Source organism: Chrysochloris asiatica, unplaced genomic scaffold (genome assembly GCF_000296735.1).
Source record: "Chrysochloris asiatica unplaced genomic scaffold, ChrAsi1.0 scaffold00027, whole genome shotgun sequence".
NCBI classification, from domain to species: domain Eukaryota; kingdom Metazoa; phylum Chordata; class Mammalia; order Afrosoricida; family Chrysochloridae; genus Chrysochloris; species Chrysochloris asiatica.
In genome coordinates, this window is record NW_006408545.1 from 6732320 (window position 1) to 6755489 (window position 23170).

The 23170-nt window shown below is 39.3% G+C and overlaps 1 protein-coding gene across 1 annotated transcript in view; it reads left to right on the forward strand.

The window, feature by feature from the left end:
• The window catches only part of ROS1 (c-ros oncogene 1 , receptor tyrosine kinase), a 182461-nt gene that overhangs the window by 65871 nt on the left and 93420 nt on the right, over nucleotides 1-23170 (forward strand). The window contains exons 17-27 of the mRNA XM_006839976.1: nucleotides 546-646; nucleotides 5382-5596; nucleotides 5905-6065; nucleotides 6934-7078; nucleotides 10525-10787; nucleotides 12247-12310; nucleotides 12642-12844; nucleotides 14021-14226; nucleotides 15228-15514; nucleotides 18064-18066; nucleotides 20178-20354. Of these exons, the coding sequence (XP_006840039.1) occupies nucleotides 546-646; nucleotides 5382-5596; nucleotides 5905-6065; nucleotides 6934-7078; nucleotides 10525-10787; nucleotides 12247-12310; nucleotides 12642-12844; nucleotides 14021-14226; nucleotides 15228-15514; nucleotides 18064-18066; nucleotides 20178-20354 (1825 nt within the window). The remainder of the gene's footprint in view (nucleotides 1-545; nucleotides 647-5381; nucleotides 5597-5904; nucleotides 6066-6933; nucleotides 7079-10524; nucleotides 10788-12246; nucleotides 12311-12641; nucleotides 12845-14020; nucleotides 14227-15227; nucleotides 15515-18063; nucleotides 18067-20177; nucleotides 20355-23170) is intronic.

The window sequence follows — 23170 nt, forward strand, 5'->3', positions numbered from 1 at the left end:
AAGATGGAGGGTCAGAGAAAAAGAGGAGACCCCAATGAGATGGATCGGCCAGGTGGCATCATTGATGGCGTCAAGTGTGGCGGCGGTAGTGAGGTTGGCCCAGGATCGGACATTGTTTCGTTCTGCTGTACATGGGGTTCTGACTCAATGGCACCTGACAACAACAACAACAATATATATGTTGTTGTTGCTGTTAAGTGTTGTCAAGTCTGCTCCAACTCATAACGACCCTGTGTAGGGTTTCTGAGAGTGATTGGTAGGTTTAACTGCTGACCTGGTGGTTACCAGTCCAGTACTTACCCTTCAGCACCACATCAGATCTCGAGTAATATGGAGTCCCTCCTCTTAGGGATTTTTGGGAAGCCAGTATTTGTTTTCAAAGCATATAATAATAGGTGCATCACATCATTTTTATATTCAACTAAAGGTAAAACTCTCTAAGAGTTTATCATTCCAACGAGAATGTTAGAGAGAAACCTTTAAGCTAAGTATGATTTACAAAAGCATGCTTTTTGACTTGTTTTTTCACCTTATTTTCTATTTAGGTAATTGCGCTAACTTTAGACCTCAGTGACAGGCTGCTGTACTGGTTGGTTCAAGACAGTGAGTGCATTCACCTGTACACAGCTGTTCTTCGGGGGCAGAGGTAAGTCATATTTATGAAGGCAGTTGGTTGAGAATCAGAGACGAATGGCTTGCCCCTCTATTATAAATGATGGTTGTTAAGTGCCATCAAGTCGGTTCTGATCCATAGTGACCCTGTATAATGTTTCCAAGGAGCAGCTGGTAAGTTTGAATCGCTGGCCTTGCAGTTCAAACTGACCTTGAGTGCTTATCCTACAGGGTCACAGCAGGACTAGTTATAAATGAAAATATATGAGAATTCATTTATTTTCCAATACCAAATGAAACTAGCTGCCGTCAAGTCTATTCTTATCTGGTGATCCCCATCTGTGTCAGAGTAGAACTGGACTCGGTAAGTTATTTGATGACTGATTTTTCTTGGCATATTGTCATGCCTGTCTTTGGAAGCACCTGTAGGTGGACTTGACCTTTCAACCTTTCAATTCATGTTAGCCATTTGTACCACTTAGGGACTTCATTCTTTCAGTAACTTAATTAATGACCCACTGTGTTGTAGGCATTGTACAGCCCTATAGTTAAGGAACTTAATAATATAAGTCATTTACTTAAAATTTTTTAGAAATTTTTTTATTTTATGGGGAAAATATATATTTGTAAACAACTAAGTATGAACTCTGGTAGTGTAGTAGTTATGAGTCGGGCTGCTAATTTCAAGGTCAGTAGTTTGAACCTACCAGCCATTCCATGGGAGAAAAGTGAGGCTTTCTGCTCCCATAAAGATGTATATACTAGGAAACCCTATACAGGATCGCTATGAGTCAGAATCAGCTCCGTAGTATAGTACGTGAACAACCTATTATGATAGAATAAGGTAAGTGTTATAAGGGGCTATAAGCAGAGTGCAATGGAATGTTACTCAAGCCTGAACAGTGCAGCGCTTAAACTTCACTTCCTCAGGAAGCCTCTCTCTGATAGTTCAAATTAGGTTAAGTGTCCTTGTCAAGGAACCCATGCTACCTTTCCTTTTCCAGTGCCTTTCAACATTGCAGTTATCTGCTAATTACCTGCTTTTTCTGTTGAACTGTATACTCTGTGAGGGCAGGAATGTCATCTGTGTCATTTATCACTGTATATCTAAGTGGGGGTGGTGTGCCGTGGAGTTGGTTCCGATTCATAGCGACCCTGTACAGGGTTTCCGAGGCTGTAAATCTTTACTGGAGCAGAAAGCCTCATCTTTCTCCTGCAGAACAGCTGGTAGTTTCAAACTGCTGACCTTGAGGTTCACAGCCAGATTTGTAACCACTAGGTGACTAACACATAATAGACAAATAGCATTTGTTAAAATGAGTGAACCAATTCTCATTACAATCAGCCTAACTGACTTTTGAAGTCCTGGTGTGATGCTGTGGGTTAATGCACTGGACTGCAAGGTTGCTTTGAACTACAAGGTCAGGGGTTCAAGCTCATAGGCAGATTTGAACTGCTGACTTTATGGTTAACAGCCCAGCTCATAATCCACTATGATACCAGGGCTCCTTCATCCATGCAGTAGCTCCATGGATAGTTCACGAGGGCCAGCCAAGTATGTCCTGCCTGGTGAGCTTCTTACCATCTGGAACCGATTTTATATAACTCACAAGGTCATTGAAAGTTCTTATAAGGAATAGAAGCAAGAAAATGTAAAATTAGGCAAGTGAATGAAAGTCCAAAGGCAATTCAGATGCTAAAGTCACAATTAAGTAGACATACATAAGGAATATTTTATAGGAATTTAAAGGATTAACACTAGAGAATACGCTTTGTTATAAGACTAACAATTCCCAGCTCTGGTCCTGTGTTTAGGTTTCTCAAAGAGATATTGAGAAAATTTCAAAACTAAACTTCTATTTATTTTAATTTAAAATGCTATACTTGATATTTTATAAAGATGAAAATTCCAACACTTACAAAAAGATTTGGAGAAGTCATAAGGAAAAAAAAAAAATCAAACCACCATTCTAAAACTCTAAATATCAAACTCTCTCACTGAGAGACTTCGTATTGAGTACTTGGAAACTGACATGATTTTAGAAAGAGCCATGTAGAATTTTGTTTTTTAAAGTGTAAAACTTCCTGTAATTGATATTTCTATGAAGCCAATGTTTGTATTCAAAATACCTAGTACCAGAAATAATCACATTAAAAAAACTTTAAATTTAAACCATAATTTATTCACTTGAATTTCCCAACTTGAAAAGGTACATTTTAACTAAGCTAAGAGAAACAACATTGAAGCAACAGGAGATTGTGAATAGCATAAAATTAGGACCAAGTTAGAACAATGAATGGAAAGTAAGCATTGACTAACCAAGAGAGGAGGGAAATATAGTTCAATGAGGAGAAACTTATCAATAGATTGTGTCTTCTGGATTGATTGTCACTCTTCCTTTTGCTATAACTGACTGATCATGAAGGAGTTATGGGGAAGAGGTCATAGAGTTGACTTTTTAATGTATCCATCTTTCTTATTTCCTGAGAAAGTCACGTTGAAATGAGATCAGATCATTATTATTGGTACTGTTATATCCATCTTTTATAGATGATAAAATGAGAACTTGTTTGACTAAAGTCACACTTTTAATTGTCCAACTTAAGGGTTCCATGAAGTTTTGTCAGTTTCTGAAGTATGCTGCCTCTAAAGTATGTATCCTGAACTATGAATTAATCAGTTCACCAAACCATGAAGGAACCATAATAATCATGTAGACCAAGCTGGGCACTCTTTCTTGGCATCAGGTGATCGAGTTAGGCATTTTGGTGGTTGTTTGAAAAATGAGGGATCTGAGTGAAAGGGGTTGGATAGACTGAAAGAATGATAACCCAAGTCAACGAATCCTGACAACTCTGTTCATAACAGAAGCTACTCTGTGTCTCTGAACCAGAGTCCGCTTGGCCACTGGATTAAGGAACTGTTGCCTTTTGTTACTTTTGGAAAAATGCCCTTAATTTCTTGCTCTTTGGGCACCTGATTTTTCAAATCCCTCAGGTATAACAGGCTTCCTTTTTCTTAGTTACAGTTATATCCAATCCCAACTCTTTCTAACTCCAGTTTGATTTGCTCAATTATCTTTGATTGTTCACAGAACTTTGGTGCCTCTCATTTATAGGAAATCTTTGGCCCTTATGTATAGATGCAAAATTCATACTTTATTCACTGGGTTATTGTTTCTGGATTGTAACTTTGTCTGCAAGTCTTGTGTCTGCTATGGCAGTGTTGAAGGAACATATGAAATAAGCCAAAGACTTTATCTTTGTGCTAATGAAGTAACAAGAATTCATATTGTGCTTTTGATGTAGGTTATTAACAAAAACACAAACCTTTTTTTTTTTAATTTCAACATGCATGCAAAAAATTATCAGGGAGGCCATGTCTGATTTCCTCTGGCTTCACAAGAAGGAAGGAGACTCAAACTCAGAATCAGCCCAAGGCTGATTCTTATGAAACAGAGGCCAGACATGCTTCCATCTTTCAGCCTTCTTTATCCTGTTCTGACACCAACTATCCCTGCCAGAGTGCTCTCTGCTTCACTTCTGGGTTCGATAATCCCTTGCAATGGGCATGAAGAACTTGTAGACAATACTCATGATTATAGGGTTTATAAAGGAAGTAAACAGGGTACAATTCAGAACAGAAATATCTCAGGAAGCAGTAGTCTTCCAGTCAGGACAGCCTTTCTCTGCCATATTGCAGGCATGCCTTACTCTTGTCTTTGGCCTCTCACCCATGCGACTTCTTGGCTTTGGCTCTGCTCACCAAGTGTTGCAAAGCTCCTTTAGCCAGTCTGTAAATGCCCAAAGGACACATTCTATAAGCCAGCATCCTGCCATAGGGGCTCAGCTTTACTCCGTCCATGGGCCTGGAAGCCCGAAGTTGCTCTGGCTTTCCATGTAGCAGCTTTTCCAGGTAAGGATCTAACATTCTCCACTAATGTATCGTCTGTCTTGATCATTTTTGGATTGTCTATTTCCTGCCTCTGAGATGAATCTTTTTACACCTAGCAGGATGGCAAAACTAACCAATCCTGGAATTAGGGTCTGGTACATGCTCTGGTAGCATAGTGGTTACGAATCGGGCTGCGAACCTTAAGGCCAGCAGTTCAAAACTAGCAGCCGCTCCGCGGGAGAAAGATGAGGCGTTCTGCTCCCGTAAATATTTACAGCCTCGGAAGCCCTGTACAGGGTCGCTATGGGTCGGATCCGACTCGACGGCACTTAACAACAACAACAACACTCTATTTGGAGTCCTGGTGTGGTGTTGTTGGTTAATGCGCCAGACTGCAAAGCCGTTTGAACTGCAAGGTGGGCAGTTCAAGCTCACCAGCTGCTCCTTGGAAACCCTATACAGGGTCGCTATGGGTCGGAATCGACTCGACGGCACTTGACAACAACACTCCATTTGCATGGTCTCACCAATCATTTGGTGGGAGTTTGGAACGCTTTGCAAAGAAAAGTCGTATCAAATAAAATCATGGTATAACCATGTATAACACTGTTGTTATTGCAATAACTCATTAATGGTCAGAGAAGCCTCTAGAAAATTAAGCTTAGTTCTACTTAAGAAAAATGTAAAAATAATTAAGTTAAGATGGAACTAAAAATAATGGCAAAGGTTGCTTCAAAATACTTTCTTTTTGTCTTCAAATATGTAGTACTCACATACTTTCACTCAGTCTAATCATTACATGTATATACTACATACATGTCCTGCCTCCTCCAGATACGCACACTAATTCTATATTGGTGTTATGTTTTGGCAGCATTGGCGATACCACCATCACAGAATTTGCAGCCTGGAGCACTTCTGAAATTTCCCAAAATGCACTGATGTACTATAGTGGTCGACTCTTCTGGATCAATGGTTTTAGGATTATCACAGCTCAGGAAATAGGCCAAAGAACAAGTGTCTCTGTTTTGGAACCAGCCAAATTTAATCAGTTCACCATTATTCAGACATCTCTCAAGCCTCTACCAGGTACAATATCTTACCTGTGCTTCACTGACTACCCTTACTTAAGTGTTTAGGTTGGGATTTAGTCCTAAGAATTTGTTTTTTAATGGAAAAAGCCTTAGTAGTTTCTGTTGGTTTGTTTGTGGTCAGTTTCATCTTAACTGAAATTTGCAGCCTGAAAAAGTCAGAAAGAGACTATTTTCAGAATATAATGAAGGAAAGGAAAATTTTGATCTGGTATAAAGTATTAGCAATTTTTATTAACTTCCATGATTTCTATGATGATTTAAAATCCTATCTCCCTCTATTTCTTTCTTTCTTCTACCCCATAGGGAACTTTTCCTTTACCCCTAAGGTTATCCCAGACTTGGTTCAACAATCCTCATTTAGGATCGAAGGAAATGCTTTAAGCTTTCAGATTCTGTGGGATGCTCCCCCTTCAGTGGACTGGGGTGTAATTTTCTACAGTGTGGAACTTAGTGCTCATTCTAAGGTATGGCTTTGATTCCACTTCTCAAACTATTCCTCTGCACTAACCCTTCCCACACTACTTGCACTTTTTTCACTTACTAATGGTGTCTTTAAAGTTTTGAAGAGCAAAGATGTCAGCTTGAGGACTAAGGTGCACCTGACCCAAACCATGGTATTTTTAATAACCTCATATGCATGCGAAAGCCAGACAGTGACTAAGGAAGACTGTAGAAGAATTAATTCTTTTGAGTTATGGTGTTGGAGGAGAATATTAAAAGTGTCATAGGCTGCCAAAAGAACCTTTCTGGAAGAAGTGCAGCCAGAGTGCTCCTTGGAGGCCAAGATGGCCAAACTTTGTCTCTCATACTTCAGAAATATTGTCAGGAGGGACCAGTTGTTGGAGAAGGATATCATGTTTGGTAAGGTGGAGGGTCAGAGAAAAAGAGGAAGACCCCCAGTGAGATGGATTGGCCAAGTGGCAGCATCGATGAACTCAAGTGTGGCAACAATAGTGAGGTTGGCCCAGGATCGGGCAGTGTTTCATTCTGCTGTGCATAAGGTCGCTATGAGCTGGTACCAACTCGATGGCACTTAACAACAAGAACAACAATGTCATCTTTGTTGTTCTTGCAGCTTTTGTCTAGTAGGATTATTCCTAAGAACGTATGTTTACAACCAGTCTCTGATTGCTTTGTGGTTACGGTTCACTGCTATGTTAGATACACTTAAACTGGTTTGTATGATAAAATATGGGATTTAATAAAAATAGCATTTTTAAAACTGCAAGCTTTAACTTTGTATGTGAGCCAAAATGTGAAGATTTTAATTACTCATAAATAAAAGACTGCATGATTCTCTCCCTAAGAAGATGTTTTGTGCTTATATTTTAGTTTCTGGTTAGTGAACCACAGCCTTTGCCTGTACTGACTGTGGAAGGGCTGGAACCCTATGCCTTATTTAATCTTTCTGTCATTCCTTATACTTACTGGGGAAAGGGACCTAAAACATCTGTATCACTTCGAGCACCTGAAACAGGTACAGCAGTTATCATTTCTCTTAAAAACAAAATAAAATGTTGAATCTTGCTTTCCATGATTTTGCATGAATATTTAGAAACTCTTTAAAGATAAGTTCCAGTTTTGTAGATGTGTGTAGATTTAATACCCTGACAATGACCCTTTGGAGATTTCAATAAAACCATTAAAATAAATCTGCATACTTTCTTCCAAAATTAGATTTAAAGGAATTCTTAAAGAATGTCTCACATGATTTTAATGCTATGTAAGATGCAGAAAAATGATCTAGGTATTTGTGAAGCGCTGCATAAGGAAAATGGGCCCTTAGGAGCAGAAACCTGTTTATCAGGAGGTGTGTGTCTAGAATGTTTTAAAAAGCATACTATATATAGCTTTGTATATACAGGGCTGATAGGGATTGGCAAGTTAGACATTGGCTACTTAAAACGTGGGGGCTATAAAGGCACAAAGTGACTGGTTTACAAGTTTTCAAGAGGGAGTTTAGTTTCAGAATGTGCAGGGGAAGGTGGAGTCTCCACTGAACAGTTTTCATCTTGTCTAGACATGTCTGGTGAAAGGAGATAGGGATAAAAGTCTTATGATTCAATAGTGAGTATTTATTCTCATGACTAATTGCAATTGTCACAACTACAAAGGTAGAAGTTTTGTAACATAAAGGGGGAGTAGTTAATCTTACAGTCCAGAAACAGAGGACCCTAGGACCATCAAGGGAGAAAAACATGAGTGCAATGTGGGACCCTATCCAGAAAAGCAGTGACACTAAAGATGGACGCAGAGATGAGGGCATGGAGAGAGGGAGCAGCTGAGGACTCTAGACTCAGAAAGAGAAAAGCTGTGTGCTGGCAGCTAGGAGGCAGACTGTAGAATGTCCTTTCATTGTTTAAATGATTATATATTCTTGAGTGTTTTGTGTATATGTGAAAAAACAAAACAAAACAAAGGAGGGAATAGAAACAAATATGGTTGAATGATGATACAGAGAGGGGATTGTAATCATTGCAATGAAACAGAATGATAAAATGAGTGTAAAACCAATGTTCTCCCATGTAAATGATCACTCAATTAACAATAAAAACTTAAGAAAAAAAGAAAGCATATTAGGTCTATCTTTGGAGTCCTGATGTGGCACTGTAGGATAAGCACTGAACTGTTAACTGCAAGGTTGGTGTCTCAAACCCACCAACTGCTCCTCAGAAACCCTATACAGGGTCTTTACGAGTTGGAACCAACTTGATGGCATTTAACAATAACAACAAACATACTTTAAATGTATATGTGGTTGCTAAGTGCCATTGTGTCTGTTCAAAGTGATCCTATCTACAGTTTTTGAGGAGTGGCTGATGGGTTTGAATTGCCAACCTTGTTGTGGTTCAAACTGACGTTGTGGTCCAGTGCATTATTCTGCAGTGCCATATCATGGCTCCTTAAATATATATATCATTTAAAATGTATATATAACTTTAAAATATACAAATGATGATATATATACATCATTCCTTTATTAAACATTTTTTACATACCCATCATTGTCAGAAATGTCATCTTATTTATTTCTCACATCGCTCTGAAGTAGGTAGAACAGGCATTGGTCTTTCTACTACCCAAATGAGAAAACAGAAGCCTAGCAGTTGTCCATGTGAAAATACCTAGTAAGTGGCAGGGCTGGGACTTAATCTAGACTTAAATCTCCTCAAATCTCCATTCAGTTATTTTTACAAATGGTGATAAACAATAATATCATACTGAGTTAATTGATACAAAACCTTCTACCACATACTGATATAAACCTTTGCTGTAGGCAATGAGAGCTTAATGAACATATATATCTCCACTCTCCATTGTGTTTTATGCTTTCAAAATCCCTTCAGCTATTTATCCATGAGTTTTACAGTTGGAACACAGGGAAGCCAGGGAGGTGGCAGGTTCTAGAAGAGTTAGCATCTTGATCCAGATATGTTGTGTTTGACATTGTCTTGGGATATTTGCTTTGTTTGGATCATTCTGTGGAAATGGATTTGACTGCCTCCGTTAGGGGCTGCACTGTGGGTTGGGGTCAGCACACTCTGCTGCATGCTGGGGACAATATGGAAAAATGATAAGATTAGAAATTTACAATATAGTTGGGAAACTGTTGATCAGTCTTTATTAAGCACTTACTTACTGTATGTCAGTCCAAGCTTGATTTGTGGGGATTGAAAGATGAATAAGAAAAGGTGCAGGAGTTCTGGTGCCACAGTGGTTAAGCAATTAACGGAAAGTTCAGCTGTTTAAACCCACCAGCTATTTCAAAGAGAAAGATGAGACAGTCTGCATCTGTAAAGATTTGGAAACCCTGTGGACAGATCTACTGTTTTGTAGAATCACTGTAAGTTGGAATCAACTTGACAGCAGTACTCTTTGTTCTTTGTTTTTGTCTTCTTTTAGGTTTAAGAAAAGGCTCTTTCTGTGATAGGGATCATAACTGGCTGGTGGTTAAGCATATATATCTAATGGTAATAGGAACAGATCAGTGATATGTGAGTGAACCACAGTGACACAGAGAGAATAGACAACTCTGTGAGACTTTATTCTTACTAAGCTGCTTCAGATTCTTAGGAGGAGACAGACAAGGACTGCTATGGCCAGGAGAGACCTCGAGGGGATAGAGTGAAAAATTTAGCTGGTTTCTGAGGGATGTTTTGAGAAGTACAAATGTAAGGAGGCCTGAAGATTGAACAACAATGTGAGTGAAACGTTAAGAAGCAACGTGATTGGAATTGGGTCAGGGAGAGGTTACCTTGTGGAAGAGTTCTACGAGGAGGGACCTCTCCAGCGAAATGGCTTAGTGATCAGGCAGAAGAATTTCTCTTGATTAAAGAATTGGGTGACACTAAATTGGTTGGTTTGATTCTAGAATAATGGGGACTCTCCTCTGAATCCCAGACCAGACCCGTTGACTATTATCAACTTTCTCCAACACATTTGCCTTCTGGGAGAGTTCAGGGTGAGAGGACTTGTGTTCCTGAGATGTTTCACTTTGCACCCTAATATGACTGAAGGCTAGATCAAGTCCTGCCTTTCTTCCTCATGACTGCGGTTCCGCATGACAGCAGTATTTTACATCTCCACTTATATCACATAGTCAGGATGAGACTGAACATTGCATTTTATAAGAAGAACCAGCCACCCGCCAGGTACACATGACACAGAGGAGAAAGATGTGGTAAGAAGAGGGTTCTGAGTTGGATATAAGAATACCTTGTGTGTCAGTATGATTTTGCTGCTGCAAATCAGGATAAGTTTCTCAAGAAAACTATGGAATATTATTTTCTGAAGATTTAGGATAAGTATATCTCAACCATCTGGAATGAGAATATTTACTAATATTGTTCTACATTTTTGCTATGATTGGAGAAATTCATTCTTATTTTCTTTTTTGCCCTTATCTGTGCATCTGCTTTCCAGTTCCATCAGCACCAGAGAATCCCAGGATATTTGTATTACCAAGTGGAAAATATCACAACAAGAATGAGGTTGTAGTGGAACTCAGGTGGAATAAACCTAAGCATGAAAATGGCGTGTTAACAAGATTTGAAATTTACTACCAAATATCCAATCAAAGCGATACAAATAAAATGTTTGAAGACTGGATTGCTGTCAATGTTACTCCCTCCACAATGTCTTTTCAACTGCAAGGCATAAGACCTGAGTACATAGTTTGCTTCCAGGTATGAGAATGAAAATAGGAACTTTGCGGCCTTCAGGAGGCAAAGCAGAAGGTTAATTAAAGGAGTCACTTAAGAATTCTGTAACCCACTGTCAGTAATGCAAAATATGCAGCCATCATGGGGATCAAGTGTGTAGTGACAACACAGAGGAGAGAAGGGACAGCTAAGGCAAAGGCTATTTCAATAGCTTTCTTACATTCAGGGTACTTTCCAGATTCCCTCTACTTGTGTCCTTCTATCAGTCATTTAAAGGAGCTCTGGTAGCATAGTGGTTACGAATTGGACTGTGAATTGCAAGGTCAGCAGTTCGAAACTACCAGCTACTCCGCGGGAGAAAGATGAGGCTTTCTGCTCCTGTAAAGATTTACAGCCTCGGAAACGCTATACAGGGTCGCTATGAGTCGGAACCGACTCCACGGCACATAACAACAACAACATCGGTCATTTGGACACCTGGTGTGGCGCTGTAGGGCAAAGCACTGAACTGTAAGGTTGGTTTGAATCACCAGGTCTGCAGTTCAAACTCACAGCCACTCCTTGGAAATCCTATACAGGGTCGCTATGAGTTGGAACCGACTCGACAACACTTAACACCAACAACCGCAATGAGGTTTATTAGGGAAGTGAACGGGTTAAGAGTACAATTCAAGAACAGAAACAAACTCAGGATGCAGCAGTCCTCCAGGCAGGAATACCACTTCTCTGCCATACTGCAAACGCGTATGCAGGCAAGCCTGATCCTGTCTTCAGTCTCTCAGCCATGTGGCCCTTCTGCCTCTGGCCTGCTAGGGCAAATGTTACAAAGCTCTGTTAGCCTATCTGTAAATGCCCAAAGAGCACATTCTGCAAATCAGCGTTCAGCCTGACTCAGTCCATGGGCCGGAAAGGCGGCAGCCGCTGTCTCTTCATGCTACCAATGCTGCTGTTGCTGCTTTTCCAGTTCGAGATCTGGTGCTCCACTCATGGCTTTTCTTTCTCGATGGTCCTGTGATCTTCTGTTCCTGCTTCTGAGATGGATTCTTTTAACTATAGTGTGATTAACTAATCAATCCTGGAGTTAGAATCCTATACACCCTATTTACAAATCCACAAGTTGCTCCTTGGAAACCCTGTATAGGGTCACTATGAGTTGGAACCGACTGGATCTCACTTAACAATAATAACACCCAATCATTTGGTGAGAGTTAAAAAGACTTTGGATAGGAAAGCCATATATGGTAGGGTAAATTAACAGTACCACATAACCAAAACTCCAACAATGTATGGAGTAATATTTCCTTTAATGGTTTATTGCTATGTGTTTAGATGAACGATTATTTGAAACTATTAATAATATGTATCAGGAATGTGAAATGAAACATTCATCAGTCTTAGAACTTAATTAATGCCACCGAGAATACTGTTGAGCGCAATTTTTTGCTTCTGTTTTTTTCTTTTTTCTTTTTCTCTGTCTCTTCAGGTTAGAGTCTTCACATCTAAAGGGCCAGGACCGTTTTCTGACATAGCAAAGTCCAAAACATCAGGTATTTGTTATCCAAAATCTGTACAAATGACACATAGTGTTTTGAAAACATTTTGCTTGTTGACATCATTAAGGATCTGACACTGAAGTAAAGGTGAAATAAAATAATATATTTTTAAAATCACCAACGCATGCTTAACCAAACCAAGGGTGAGAAAGTCTATAAATTCAAACCCTTTTCTTTATTGAGATTGGTATTCTAGAAGGACTGTAAGGGTGGGAGCGGGGGTGCAGGCATGGATTTCAAAGCTGTCTGATACTGAATGAATCAAGTAGCTTCACTAAAGTTATTTTTTCTCATATATACTGTCTACTTGCTTTTCATGTTTCAGAAATCAACCCTTTTCCATACCTCATTACTCTTTTTGGGAACAAGATACATTTTTTAGATACGGATCGAAATCAAGTTGTTTGGACAGTTTCATCAGAAAGAGACATCAGTGCCATGGGCTACACATCTGATAATGAGATGGGATATTTTGCTCAAGGAGGGTCTCTCTTCCTTTTGAACCTGCACAATCTCTCTAGATCTGAGGTATTTCACCATGTGATTCTTTTGAAATGAAGAAAGTAGGGCATTTGCATATCATAGTATTCTGTAGTTAAAATGACTTGTTAGTGGTTGAATCATGGACAGTACAGTGAGTGAAAGGACAGATACATAATTTAGCCACAAATAAATACAAAATAGATTTTGAGCAAAGATCATTCAGGATCAACTTAGCAACTAGTTATTGGGTCTGAGGCACTGTGTTAGGTCCTGGGGTATAGGAAAAGAAGCACAGTCCTGGGCCTTAGCATGCCCTAGTCTATCACTAGGCAGACAGATATTACATAGTGGTTTTGAATCTGAGCTTTGGAATCTAATAACCTAGAATCTAATTTTGGTTTCGACATTTAGTAGAAGTGTGACCATTGGTAAGTTATTTCACTTCTCTGGTTAGTAGTGACTACATCATAGCATTCCGGTGAGGATTAAATGAGATAGATAATCCATGCAAGCCAATTAGCTCACATGCCAGGACTAACATTAGAGAAGACAAACAGGAATACAGTGGAGTCACAGAGAACAGACACCCAATTGTGCTTGAGCTGGTGATAGTGATAAAATGGAAAGAGATCTTGTGACAAATGAGATAAGCCAGGTAAGGAAGGGAAAAGCCGACGAAATAGCAAGTGCAAAAGGCAGGGAAACAAGAGAACTGTAATATGAGGATAAGTAAAAAAATATTGCTACTAGGTTCCAGTTCATACATGCCTGAGTTTATCCCAAACAAAACATGTTTAAACATGTCTCTGTGATCAGTGGATGGCTGAAGTAGCATTCTCTCAGTAATATACTTTGTCTTAGTCTCGTTAAGATGCCTTCCAAAAGAAGGTTCAACAATGGCTTCCAGAGGGGAATCTTTTGGGCCAGTTAACTTCAAGGCAGAGAGGTCAGCTTAGAAGATTATGGAAACTTTTTTGAGGGGGAACTAAAAAGAGATAATCTTGGTCTGAAGGCATGGTAGTAACGGAAATTACCCAGGGAAAAGGATCAAGAGAGCAGTATTTTTCAATAATAAACAATTCCAGAATTACTAATCCAGAATTAGATGACAGAGAAGTACATTAAATAAATGGTGTGGGTTATTGCAGAAAAGTCCTCAAATTTGAAAACAACAAAACAACGATCACTGTCTCCCTTGATTGTTCTCTACGTACTTTTAAGATTCTCCGAGATGCAATGGTTTTTGATATCACAGCTATTACAGTTGACTGGATTTCAAGGCACCTCTACTTTGTACTGAAAGAGTCACAAAACGGAATGAAAATATTCGATGTAGATCTTGAACACAAAGTGAAATATCCCAAAATTCTGAAGATTAGCAATAGGAATTCAACAATAATCTCTTTTTCTGTCTACCCTCTCCTAAGGTATGTGAAGTGTGAGTATTTGTTTGTACTGAAATGAAATATAGACATGTGAAATGTAATGTCATTGGTTTAATGTTAGAAGTAAGAATGGGAAAATAAGGTGCTTAGGGTTGTTTGCTCAAAGCAAATTATTATTTTTTTTATCTAGAGCCACAAATACATAAATTTAATTCATACTGATAATTTGACTATGTAACGTTAGGCTAATTTGAACCCAATAATAAATTTGTATAGTATTGAAGTTGGTCATATTATCAACTGGTAAACACTCACTAGATGATAGCTCATAAAGAAAACATGAAGAGAACTGAGGCAGTGCCAGTAGACAGAAATCAACCTTAACTAGCCTTAAGAAGCAGAAACAAACTTTCGAGAAGGGGAATAGAGACTTACTTTGATGAAAAGTATAGGATAAGCACTTGACCAAAGGTTGGTTTGAACAGCACAGTTGGTGGTTCAGCGGCACCAGCTGCTCCTTGAAAAACCTATACAGGGTTGCTATGAGACCGATTTAGCAGCACTTAACAACAACAATGGCATGCAAATATATTCATACTTACAGCTGTTAATGAACCACTTAACACAGTGCTTAAGAACATTCTAGTCCAAAGTTTTAATTGCAAGTTAAATAATTTATTGACAAATCATTGGAAAATACTGCAAGTTAGTACCTCTTGTATCTCAGAAAAAGGTTATTGAATACTTGGATATGCTTTCTCCAAAGACTTTATGTGTCCCTCTGATTCTCAGGAATGGTTGATCTTCGCTATTGTTAATTGCTGCTGAGGCCTTTCTGACTCAGGGTGCGCAGAACAAAACTACTCAAAACAATTTCCAAGGCTGTGGCCTTTTGGAAAGAGATTGGGTGAATTCATTCTGTCAGCCTATTAGTGGGGTGCCTAACTATTGCATCACCATCGATCTTCATTAGAAACTGTTATTTGCAACGATATGCTTTACTCATTAAGTTGGAGAGACTTTCATTTATTTTTTCCCTATAGTCGCCTGTATTGGACAGAAGTTTCTAATTTTGGCTGTCAGATATTCTACTACAGTATTATCAACTGCACCTTGCACCACATTCTGAAACCCGCAGCCAGAAACCATCCGAATGGAAGGAGCCAGTGTTCCTGTGCTGTAACTGAATTTGAGTTAAGTGGAGCCATGACTATTGATAGCTCTGACCTAAAACAACCATGCATATACTTTGTCAAAGGGCAAGAGATCTGGGCCATGGATCTAGAAGGATGTCAGTGTTGGAGAGTTCTCATGGTGCCTGCTATGCTTGGTAAGATGTCTGTACATAGAGCTTCATGATTAATGGCAACCACTACTGGTGTGGTGCTGTGGGATAATGGACTGAACTGCAAAGTCAGCAGTTTAAATTCACCAACCACTCCTCAGAAGCCCTATACAGGGTGGCTATGAGTCAGAACTGACTCTACGGCACTTAACAACAACAGCAACTGCCCCATTCAAAAGGGCTTGCCTTCTACATATACTTGAGAGTATCTGAATGGTACAAGGGTAAGTAAAAAAAAGTATTTCTACAAAATAATAGGAACCTTTGTTAAATAAAAACATCAAAATGTGAAGCTATTATTACTTGACATACCCTCATCTAGGTCTATACACTTCCCAAAGCAGTGTTTCCATCACTCTAACCCTTCCTGGGGTGGCACTGCGGGTTGATGCGCTGAACTGCAAAGTCAGTTTGAACCACAGCGTTGATGGTACAAGCACACCAGCCGCTCCTTGGAAATCCTATACAGGGTCATTATGAGTCGGAACTGACTTGACGGCACTTAACAACAACAACTCTTCCCCAGGAGTCCTGGTATGGTGCTGTAGAATAAGCACTGGACTGATTAACTGCAAAGTTGGCAGTTCAAACCCACCAGTCACTCCTTAGAAATGTCAGAAGCAACTTTATGGCACTTAACAGTAACAACAAACAATAACAATTCTTCCTCAAAGAATTGGGCGCCCTTCAATTCACACCATGTCCAAATGGCAGTTTTGGTACCTTTAAGGGACTCACATTGTATTCCTTTCAGTATTCTTTGATTTGGGGGACAGAAAAAAGACTGAAAGGACAAGATTGGTGTTGTAGGGTGGATGGGATTAGATGTCCTGATGAAATTCTTGTAGGGCAGTTTGTCTATCCTACAAACTGTCCTACAAATTATCATGATGGAAAAAAAAATTCCTTGGTACAACTTTCCTGGCCTTAAAACCTCCTCCTAACAAGCTGCCATGATAATCCTGCGTCTTTTGAGAAAATCTGTCAAGATTATCCCTTGGGAATTCCTAAAACTCAGTTGCCATAACCTTTGGAACTGATCTCTCTCTGCCAAGCAGATCCCCTTACAATCTTTTATTATTTTTTTAATCAGATCTTTTTTTTGAAGGCACTCTAATGAGACTAAGACAAGTATATTACTGAGAGAAGTTGTCTGCAGCCATTCCTGATTGCAGACATGTTTAAATATGTTTTATTTGGACTAAAACCATGCATGTATGAACTATAACCCTCATAGAATATGCTCTCATATTTTCTTTCTCTGGATTATGCCAAGTACTCTTATTAACTCAAAGCAAGGTGTTTCCAGGAAAATCATATGTAGGCATTCACCCCATTTTTCTAAATCTGCTGGGGTTTTGCTTTTTTGGTGTAAAATGATAGAGGTACAATTTATTGAGCTTTGTGATATATCCTAGCAAGGCTGAGAAAGGTTAGGGTGCTGAGATTTAAAAGCCGGCCTGATTCCAAGGTCCACGATGTTACCAGTAACCCACTTTACTTCTGCTTTGATGATCCCCTGACTCAGTATTCAGCATGAGATGGTCAATACTTGGCAGGTATGTCTGCTGAAATGAACATGGCTATGGAGGAAATATTGGAAAATAAAAGTCTAAAGTAACTTGGAAGTCTCTTGATTATGAATAATTGTAACAGGAAGAAGAAAAAGCTCAAAAAACAACAAAAAACCTTCTAATTGCCATCTATGCTTAATAGTCACTCCTCATTGTTCAATATGGTAACTGCTAGCCACATATGGCTGTTTAAATTTAAATTAATTAAAATGAAATAAAAATTTAAAAGTCATGTTCCTCAATCATACTGGACACAACATGTCAAGTGCTCAAAAGCCACCATGGTTAACCCCACTGCCATTGAGTTGATTCCGACTAATTAGACCCTTGCTGCTGTTAGGTGTCATGAAGTCAATTCCGACTCATAGTGACCTATATAGAGTTTCTGAGGCTGTAAATCTTCATGAGATAAAAAGCCTAATCTTTATTCCCTGGAGCACCTGGTGATTTGAACTGGTGACCTTGTGCTTAGCAAGGAAACACATAATCCACTATACTACAATTTCAGTATAGTGTAATCCTGTAGGACAGAGTAAATCTTTAAGGAAGCAGACAGTCTCATCATTCTTCCGTAGAGCAGCTGTTAGGTTTGAACTGCTAACCACAATATTAGCAGCTCAATGCTTAATAAGTGTCTATTGTGCCATCAAGTTAGTTCCAACTAACAGTAATCCTGTACAGTGTTTCTGAGGAGTGACTGGTGGGTTTGAACTGCTGACCTTGCTGTTAGCAGTCTAGTGTTTATCCTATAGCACCACACCAAGATACCAAGGGGTTTGTTGTTAAGTGCTGTTGAGTTGATTCCAACTCATAGTAACCTTTTTATAGGTTTTCTGGAGGAGTCGCTGTCCAATGCTTATCCTACAGTGCCACACCAATAACTGGCTTTGTTATTGTTGTTGAGTGCCTTTGTGTCAGTTCCAACCCATAATGGCCTTGTATAGGGTTCCCAAAGAGCAGCTGGTGGGTTTAAACTGCCAACCTTATGGCTAGCAGTCCAGTGCTGATCCTACAGTGCCACACTAGAACTCTAGTAAGGGCTAATGGCTACTATATTGAACAGCACATATATAAAACATTTTTACCATCACATAAAATTCTATATAATAAAGTTTTGAAATTGCAAACATGATATATATCAAGGAGTCCTGGTAGCATAGCAGGTTATGTGTTGGACTGTTAACTGCAAGGTCAAAGGTATGAATCCAGCAGCCGCTCCTCAGGAGAAAGATGAGGCTTTCTGCTTCCCTGGAAGCCCTGTATAAAGTCACTGTGGTTGGAAGAGATTTGATAACACCTGGCAGCAGTAGATCTTTCTCTGTCATTGACTATATGCTTCTGTTGGTGTGTCACTCAGAGCCCTTCAAAAACAGTTCCAACATACTCTGGACTGAAGAGCAAAGATCATATTTTCAACATCTCATATTTAGGATAATCACTTGTTTCTATTGAATTAGATACAGAAGAATTATCTAATGAGTCATTTATTTATAGTTATAGAACTAGTCAGTCTTTCATCAATTCATCATTGAAATACATAATCTTAAAATTAGAAAATCAGACTAACTTTAAAGACCATTAAACTGACATGATGTTATAACCAATCTGTGCATGGGAAGAATATCCTCCTTATTCTTCCCATCTACTAATTGGTTGTTGTTGTTGCTAGGTGCCATCAAGTTGGTACCCACCCATAGCAACCTTATGCACAGCAGAACGAAACACTGCCGGATCCTGGGCCAACCTCACTACTGTTGCCATGCTTGAGTCCATCGATGCTGCCACTTGGTCAATCCATCTCGTTGGGGGTGGGGGGGGTCTTCCTCTTTTTCTCTGACCCTCCACCTTACCAAACAAGATATCCTTTTCCAGCAACTGGTCCCCCCTGACACTATGTCCAAAGTATGAGAGATGAAGTTTGGCCATCTTGGCCTCTGGCTACACTTCATCCAAAACAGATCTATTGGTTCTTTTGGTTATAACCTCTAAATTTATGAAGGTTAAATTGCACATGGTAGACATTTAGCTGTGTAGAGAGAGCTGTCATAGCCCTTTGTGTTACCTTTAGATGCAAAAATTATTCATTATTCTACAGGTGATGTGACTTCTTTGCTCTTGTCATCCTCCTGTGGTTTCACTCTGACTAATATCCTCTAAGGTTGGTTCCCATCATGCAACTGAAAATGACATGAGCTCTGCTCTTTGAGTTGTCTGCCATTTGAAAAGTTCATAATTTGTTTTACATTATTTTAAAGATAGTTTCCTTTCATTTATTTAAACGTAGAATTAATTCTTTAATTTAATTTAATTTATAGTTACATGTTTGTTCCTATTAAATTTCAGTCAATTTCCTCATTCTTTTGAGATATTCTTGAATCTCAGGACTGTAAGGGAAACAAGTGTCTTTTGCCTGTTATTCATATCTACTGAGTCCTGATGTGGTACCGTAGGATAAGCACTTGACCTCAAGGTCAGTTTGAACCATAAGGTCGGCAATTCAAACTCACCAGCTGCTCCTTGAAAACCCTATACAGGGTCGCTATGAGTTGGAACCGACTCGACGGCACTAAACAACAACACTAATTTGTTAACTAGATTTACCACCCAGTCATTCCAAATCACTCATAAAAATATTGAGCAGGACCCTGAGCCCTCTGCTTACCATCCAATGCCTTCCTTCTGATTGGTGTTGCTTGACATAGTCGTGTAAATTTAAAATCCTGGCTTTGCTGTTACCAATTTGTGGTCTTTAGTAGGCTATTTAACAAATTCAGACCTCGGTTTCCACTACTACAAAAAGGCCTTCCCTGCCCGTCGCATATTATGTCAGCTAAATGATCTTTAAAGTATCCTGATTTTCTTATTTCAGGATTATGCACAAGGCTAACATGAGAAAATAGCTATAAAACCCTTAACCTAATGACATGAAAGTGTTAGTTTTCATATTGAGATAATAAATTGATTCAAATTTTAGCAGTTATGATACAGAAGATATGTCATATGCATATTGTATAGAGTAGACAACTTGAGATATGCCTTTAAAATTTTTACTACTATGTATTTTTTATCAACAGGAAAAACTCTTGTTAGTTTAACCGTGGATGGGGAATTTCTGTATTGGATTATCACTGCAAAGGACAGCACACAGATTTATCAAGCAAAGAAAAGAAATGGGTCCATCCCCTTCCAGGTGAAGGCCTCAGAGAGTAAGCAGATCTTGGCATACAGTCCAGTTATACAGCCCTTTCCAGGTAATACAATCACATTCGCCATCAGTGTATTCATTCCTGTTTGGGGTGAGAAAATCTTTCTGTATGTCCTACTCCATGCTGTTCTTCCACCTCCTTTGTGGTGCTCTCAGTGTGGCACTGAATTCTAAATCAGTCCTTTGTGTACACTATGATTGCAGTCTGCCCTGGACTATCAGTTACTTTGTGGTAACCTTGTGTGGACTCATGGCCTCAGCTGTGGAATGTCTTGTTCTGTTATAATCACTCTCCTGATTCACCTTTTCTTTTTAGTACTGTTGTTGTTGTTGTCAAGTGTCATCGAGTCGATTCTGACCCACAGCAACTCTGTATAGGGTTTCCAAGGAGCAGCTGGTGACCCTGAACCACCAGCCTTGCAGTTCAAACAACTTTGCAGTCTGACACATTAGCCCACAGCGCCACACCAGGACTTTTCTCTTACATTTCTCTGCCAATGTATTTTAGGCCTCCCAATGGTATCCCAAAGCATTGCATCAGGTATATTTCAAGGTAAAGTGCCATTTTTATTTAGTATTGTGGCACACCAGGATAATAATACTGGACCACAAGGTTGGTTTGAATGGCAAAGTCAGTGGTTCCAACTTACCAGTTGCTTTACGGAAACCCTATACAGGGTCGTTATGAGTTGGAACTGACTCGACGGCACTTAACAACAACAATGTTATATAACCACAAACCCGGCAGTTCAAACTCACCAGCCACTCCTTGGAAACCCTCTACAGGGTAGCTTTGGGTCAGAACCGACTTGATGGCACTTAACAACGATATATTCATCAAAGAACCCTGGTAGCATAGTCGATTATGAACTGAGATGCTAACCACAAGGTCAGTAGTCACTCGAGGAAGAAAGATGAGGCTTCCTGCTCCTGTAATGATGTACAGCCTGAGTCAGAACTGATTTGGGGGTATACAACCACCACTGTCATTGTGTATTTCTTGGGGAGTCTTGATGTGATGCCGTAAGATCAGCACTGGACTGCTAAGCACAGGTTGATGATTCTAACCAACCAGCCGCCCCTTGGAAACCTTATACAGGGTCGCTATGGGTCGGAATCAACTCGATGGCACTTAATACAACAACAACAATCTTAGTTTTGAATGTATTACTGATGAGGTTTTTGATTGTTGTGGTGCTGACCCATGTTTCCTATGAGGCTGCTGCATTCCGTGGAGTCAGTTCTGACTCATAGGGACCCTGTCTAGGGTTTCTGAGGCTGTAAATCTTTATGGGAATAGAAAGCCTCACCTTTCTCCCACAAAGTGGCTGGTGGATTTGAACTGCCAACCTTATTTAAAAAATTTTAAAGTTCATGCAATGCCTGCTTAAAGTTGAAACACACACACATACATCTTTCTAGAAATAAATATTCTAAAAGTAGCATGAACTTTTATAACAAGAACTAATTAGAAACTAATAATTGATATAATGCTCACATTGTTTCCTCCAAATAAAGGGTCCATATTATTTGAAGTTCTAGGACCTCGATTACAAGTACTTTGAGCTCCATCTGCTGGAAATTTTAAGCAATTACCAGTTACATTCTCATTTTGCCTGGGGCATTTAACGTCCTCACTATAAATGGAAAGAAAACTTGCCTTCTGTTCCTGAAAAACATACCATACCATACCATACCATTCCATAGCATACCATACCACACCACACTAAGCACCACACCATACCAGTTAAATAATAATAAAGGAAAGGCAAAAGTAACAATGACCTTTGCATCAGTTTATTGCTCTGCTGCTACACCACCAGGTGATGTGCTGACCAGACAGCAGCACAAACTGAATACTATTGGGTAAGCACTGGTGGAAGTGAAGAACCACCCACTTTGCAACTTTAGTAAACGATCCTTCTCCAATGCCCCAAGTATTCTCAACAAGAGGCCCACAGTCTCCTTGAACATTATTACAAGACATTTGTCTATATAGTTATATTTGATTAAATATGCTTTTCTGCACTTTGAAATTCATATTTGGAATTTTCAATTCAGTTCTGCATTATTTCCCAATAGTCTTACTAACAATTGTTGTTGTTATATGCTGTGGAGTTGGTTCTGACTCACAGAGACCCTATGTAGGGTTTCCGAGGTTGTAAATCTTTACAGGAGCAGAAAGCCTCATCTTTCTCCCATGGAACCGCTAATAGTTTCGAACTGCTGACTGAGATTAGCAGCCCAATTTGTAACCACTACGCTACTAGAGCGCCTTTCACTAATAATAATAATAGTTTTAAAAAACACACCCAAATCTGATGTCAATCAATTGATTCTGACTCATAGTAATAGCTAACATTTATTTTAAATGTTCACTTTGTCTCAGGATCATTGTTGTTGAGTGTCGTTTAGTTGGTTCCGACTCACAGCAACCCTGTATAGGGTTTCTGAGGAGCAGATGATGAGCTTGAACTGTTGATCTTCTGATAAGCAGTCCAGTGCTCATCCGCATAGCTGCACCAGAGTTAGTACTTTATATACTCATATACATCAATTTTGGTGTGGCACTGTAGAGTCAGCAGTGGACTGTGAACCAAACGGTCAGCCGTTCAAACCCACGAGCTGCTTCTTGGAAACCCTTAGAGGGTAGCTATGACTCAGAACCAACTCGATGTCACTTAACAACAAATACATAAATTTATGTAATTTTTAAAGATCTTGTGATATAGATAATTATCCCATTTTCTATAGATTTGAAGCATAAAGAGCTGGATGTCTTGATTAAAACCACAAACCTAGTAAGGGAAGGAATTAGTTTGCTCAGCCTTTTAGACATTTCCCCTGTAATTTTCTTGCTTA